Genomic DNA, 5365 nt, shown 5'->3' on the forward strand with positions numbered 1-5365 from the left:
TGGGCCGACTCCACCAACGTCCACCCACACTTAAAACGCATAGCGACTCCATGCAGCCGCGCCTCCTGGCGCATCTCCCAAAAATACTTAGGGTTCCTCCGCCTGCCGCTGGTATTGCCACCGATCCACGTCATCTCAGATGGCCTTAGGGCCATGGGGGCGCAATGGCTTCCGGCGCTTGCGAGCCAGAGGGCACCGTTTTTAGACGTTTCCTTAAATTATGTTAGTGTTGGTGTCCTTCTCAGGAAGGTAAGACGGTGGCGGCTCTTTGAAAATGAAATACGTTTCTCCCTGTCTAGCCACTTTCCGATGGTGTGTCTGGCATTGTTGATGGCCATGTGAAGATGTGTGTCCAGTGGATTTGTCTTTCTTGGACCTACTCGAATATGGTCGTCATTCGTTTACTTTCGTGTGTGTTCAGGTTGGATCCTTTCGATCTACACTATTTTTCATCGGCGGCGGTTGTTGTTCTGGTGCGCTGGTCCCATGGAGCCTTAGCACGACGACTTCCCAACTGTCTACTGTAACAAGTTTTGTCCTGTTCTAGCAAGGGAGGGGCGACGGCGGCGGCGCGCCTTTGGCTCGCTTCAGTGCTTGTAGTCGTCGCAAGGTGTTTTATGTAATTTTTATTATTTCTGGTGTTATCATGATTGAAGATGAATAGATCAAAAGTTTCTCGCAAATTTTTTTTGTGGGCCAACTCCGGATTTTTGCTGAAGGACAGATTGGTAATTCTTTGTTATGGGTTTAGTCATCTATTCGTTTTTATCCTAATGATTCAATCAAATTAATTAAGTGATGCAAGGCTCCATCTCTTCGATGCGGGCGTTGTCCCGTCCTCCGCCATCCCGACGCCGCTTACCAGCCTCAGATAGCCAGCCGTAAGAACATTGACCAGACTAGTAGGAGCAGTGAAGGAATTGGTGTTTCTATTGATGTGTGTAATTTTTCTTGTGGTTTTCTTTCTATTAGTTCTCTTAGCAAAAAAACTAGTGAAGTATGTGACCAAAATATTATTTAATAAAATAATTGAGTAGTGAAGTTTAATACGATGCCTAAAAACATAACCCTTTTTTAAGGAGCAAATATACTTCTCTAAAGGCTAGGAGATGGTTTGATCATCTAAATTATAAAGGATCAGTTAGAGATGGATTTAGTTGTACCCGGCAGATCTTCACGACTTGTAAACCTCTCCATTTAATTTACCTATGGTTTTGATCAGAGTATAAACATATGACATGATCTGAGACAAAGGGTTCGACGCTTCCGAAAATAAAAGTACGTAATTCATTTATAACTGCCAACGGAGCGGCGTATTTGCGATGGAATCGCTGGTGATTACAACTCCATGTTTTGCCTGCCGGAACAGACCATGAATAACAACCTGTGCATTCGTTATTGCCTGAAGAAAAAAGACCTATCGAGTCTACCAAATAACGGGTTGCAGTTGTCTTGCCCATGATGTTGGTATTTTTCACATTTTTTCTGAGGGGGGGCAAAAAGTTCATAAAACACCTAACCAAGAGTCAAAGACTGCCTTGTCTGTTTCTTAGGAATGAAAGCTACGTTTCCCCTAACTAACTGCTACTAGTTGAGAGCACCACAGAGCTTAATTCTGTCGTTTTACTCTGCCTGGCTAGCTTATAAGCAACTGATCGAGCTTGTGATGTTAAACTAAGCTGGTTGAGAAGAACAATTTCGCCGGCAGAGCTCCATGGCAGGTCTCCTCATGCTAGAGATGCTTCCACTGCCATGGTTTCTGTTCCTCTTCCCGCTCTTCCTCTTGTTTGTGAATTATTGGTTCACTATGACTGGTATGACAGGAAGAAGGCAGCAGCACGAAAACCGCCACCAGCCTTCTCCACCAGGACTGCCCATCATTGGGCACCTGCACCTCCTCGGCTCCCTCCCGCACGTCTCCCTCCGCAGCCTCGCCAAGAAGCATGGTCCTGACGTCATGTTCCTCTGTCTTGGAGCCGTGCCGACACTTGTTGTGTCATCCCCGCGTGCCGCAAAGGCGGTTCTGCGCACGCACGACCATGTCTTCGCCTCGCGGCCCCGCTCCATGGTCTCGGAAATCCTCATGTATGGCTCGTCCGACATCGCCTTTGCACCATATGACGAGCACTGGCGCCAGGCGAGGAAGCTCGTCACCACTCACATGTTGAGTTTAAAAAAGGTGCAATCTTCCCGCAACGCCGCCATGGAGGAGGTAATTTTAATGATCTCGCAGTTTTCACGTGGTGCTTGGTCGAAATATGAATATCTTTGTCTGCACACCTGAAACTATAATTGTGAATGTTACTGCAAGTTTCTTTTTATAACCCTCTCTCTCTCTCTCTCTCTCTCTCTCCCAAATTATTTGTGCTGATTTTGTTCTAAGTCAAACTCATCTAAAAGGAAATGTGCTAATAAACTCATCTAAAGGGAAATGTGCTAATATATGACCTCATCTAAAGGGAAATGTGCTAATATCTGCAACATATAGTATGGAAATACGTTTGATGATCAATCTAGTTTAGCGCTGTAGGTGTTCATATATTTTTATAGACTTTGTTAAACTTAAAAATGTTGGACTTTGGACAAATCTAGAATATGAGTGAAGCATGTTCGTCGAAATGCTTGGGAATGCGATGTTCGAAATGATTTCAGACAACTTGTAAGTAGAAAGTCTAGTTTTATTGCTAGCCGTCCATTGGTTGCTAGCCGTCCATAGTGTAGAACACATTTCTTCTGAATAGTTGTTGACAACACGATGTGTGGAGGGCCATTGGAGAATTGGCATGGGGTGGCGGATATGTTTCTTTTGCCTTTTCGAAAAAGAAGTGATGGTGAGGGGTTGAGGGGGGTACTTAAGCCGGTAGCGCATGGATGGATCACTTATATAGGTGTTTTTTCTTTCATTGCAATGGAGAATTTCCTCGGAGGAGACATGAGACCATGTTTTATGTATTTTATAATTGAGATACTCCTAGGTTTTGAGATGCAATAATACAAGTTAACCTTTTCTCATCGAGTTTGGATTGCTTACCACGAGTGTCATGTTCTAATACAAGTTAACTTTTGAATAGACAGTCCAGTTTTCCTGTTAACCTTCTCCAATTCCCCGATGTAATAACACAAGTTAACTTGTGAATAGACAGTCTAGTTTTCATGCAATACATCTCCAAGTCCCCAAAAACACAAGGTTAATTTCCCCCGTGAGGTTCCTCCACGGAGGGTGAGTCGAGGCTTAAGATCAGTTTGAAAGGCGTAGTTGATAGACAACAAGTCATTATTCTTGTACTACCCCTTGTTCTTACGAAGGGGCGGAGGAGACTTCCGTGTTACAATACAGGAAAATCCCTCCAAAATTGTAGTTTACAACACAAAAGCTATCAATATTTTAAATCAGTTGATGAGATTACAAGGGCCAGTGGGAGAGACCGCACGAGGGGGTGAATAGTCATTTTTTTAACATAGGGTAGGGGAGCGTGTTCTCACCAAAACTACCATAGTTTAGGGGCAAAGCACAAGAGCTGGTGAAGTGGTACACTACAAGGAGGTTCTAGGAATAGGCAATGTTGGATGACAAAATGGCCACTATGACAACAAAGGTGGTTCTTTGTGAAATAGGGAGAATAAAGGTCATGGCTTTACAAATCCATCAAGGAGAACCTCATCCTACTCAACAGTGGCGACAATCTAGAAAAGAGGTTAGGGCCTACAAGATGGTCTTCTAAATAAATCCATGGATAGACAACATCCACTAATTAGGAGATTCTACATTTCTAAAAAAATGGTAGTGAGATATTTTTTGTTAATCAGTGTTTTACCATCACATATCTCCCAATTTCTTAAATTGTTTTCTACTGTTGAAACTCGTTGGTAATTTTGTTATCAAAAACTTATCCTTATTGTTATAACAATTTTTACTACACTACATCACAAATGAAATTAAAAAATTGACTGCCATGTGCCCTCCCCTAATAATGTCATAAATGTTAGCTAGTCTCATACTTTAAGATGCATGTCATCATAGGTGAACATGGTGATGACCAAGATTAACGAGGCCGCTGCAGGAGGTGTTGTAGTGGACATGAGTAGGCTTCTGAAGTCATTCACGTATGATATGGCATGTCGGGTCGTGTTGGGAGAGTCCTTCCGGAAAGAAGGACAGAGCAAGCTACTTCGAGACCTCATAGACGATACCTCACGAATATTAGGAGGTTTCAACTTGGAGGAGTACTTCCCAACATTGGCAAGAGTTGGAGTGCTTAAGAGTCTGGTTTGTGCAAAGGCTGAGAGAGTGAGGCGTAGATGGGCCTATTTGCTGGATAAGTTGATCGATGAACGTGTGAGCATGGACAAGTCAACAGTTGATAACAAGGATGGAGATTTCATAGATATTTTATTGTCTGTTCAGCATGAGTATGGTCTCACAAGAGAGCGAATGAAAGCTCTCCTAACAGTAAGTACAAATGATACCTACCAAATTATATATGTTGATTTATGTATATCTGATAGTGACCTAATTAATTAATATCCACAGGATGTATTTTTCGGTTCAACAGACACGTTATCTAACACTCTCGAATTCACCTTGGCCGAGTTGATGAGGAAGCCATGCCTATTGGGGAAGCTACAAGATGAAGTGAGGAGTATCGTACCCCGGGGACAAGAAAGTATAACCGAAACCGACATAAACAAGATGACGTACTTAAGAGCAGTCATGAAGGAGTCACTCCGGGTGTATCCTGTTGCGCCTATCCTTGCTCCACACCTTGCCATGGCTGACTGCAACATTGATGGGTATATGGTTGCTGCTGGCACACATGTCTTAGTCAATGTATGGGCCATTGGCAGGGACTCCAGCTCTTGGGGGGATGCAGAAGAGTTCATACCTGAAAGATTTATATATGAAGATAGTGATGTGGATGTCAATTTCAAGGGGAATGATTTCCAGTTCTTGCCATTTGGGTCGGGACGAAGGATGTGCCCTGGCATAAACCTCGCGATTGCCAATTTTGAGCTTATGTTGGCAAACCTCATGTACCATTTTGAATGGGAATTGCCTCCAGGGGTTGAGACGAAAGACATTAATATGACAGTGGTCTTTGGGCTAACCGTGCGGCGGAAGGAGAAGCTACTATTAATTCCAAAATCATACAAGTAGATGCTAGAAGAAAATATAAGTTGAATATTTTGTGTTATTGCTATATTTTGTGTTATTGCTATATTGTTGGAAATCAGTTTAGAAAGATTTTAGCGGTGGTTGATCTTGAGCCCAAAAAATTCCAAGAAGGCCTAGAGAATCTAGTTAACTCTGTGAGCTTGATCAGCAATGCCAAACAGCCCTCCCTCCCCTATTCCCCATGTGACTCAT

The 5365-nt window shown here is 43.1% G+C and overlaps 1 protein-coding gene across 1 annotated transcript; it reads left to right on the forward strand.

Annotated features, from left to right (window-relative positions):
- Window positions 1–1711: 1711 nt before the first annotated feature.
- On the forward strand, window positions 1712–5156 carry LOC119358629 (indole-2-monooxygenase-like). Its single transcript, XM_037625093.1, has 3 exons — window positions 1712–2212; window positions 4022–4450; window positions 4532–5156. Exons 1-3 carry the CDS (start codon window positions 1715–1717, stop codon window positions 5153–5155), a joined length of 1551 nt encoding a protein of 516 aa, XP_037480990.1. The 5' UTR covers window positions 1712–1714; the 3' UTR covers window position 5156.
- The last annotated feature ends 209 nt before the right edge of the window (window positions 5157–5365 follow it).

This window comes from Triticum dicoccoides, chromosome 2A (assembly GCF_002162155.2).
Source record: "Triticum dicoccoides isolate Atlit2015 ecotype Zavitan chromosome 2A, WEW_v2.0, whole genome shotgun sequence".
Classification (NCBI taxonomy): domain Eukaryota; kingdom Viridiplantae; phylum Streptophyta; class Magnoliopsida; order Poales; family Poaceae; genus Triticum; species Triticum dicoccoides.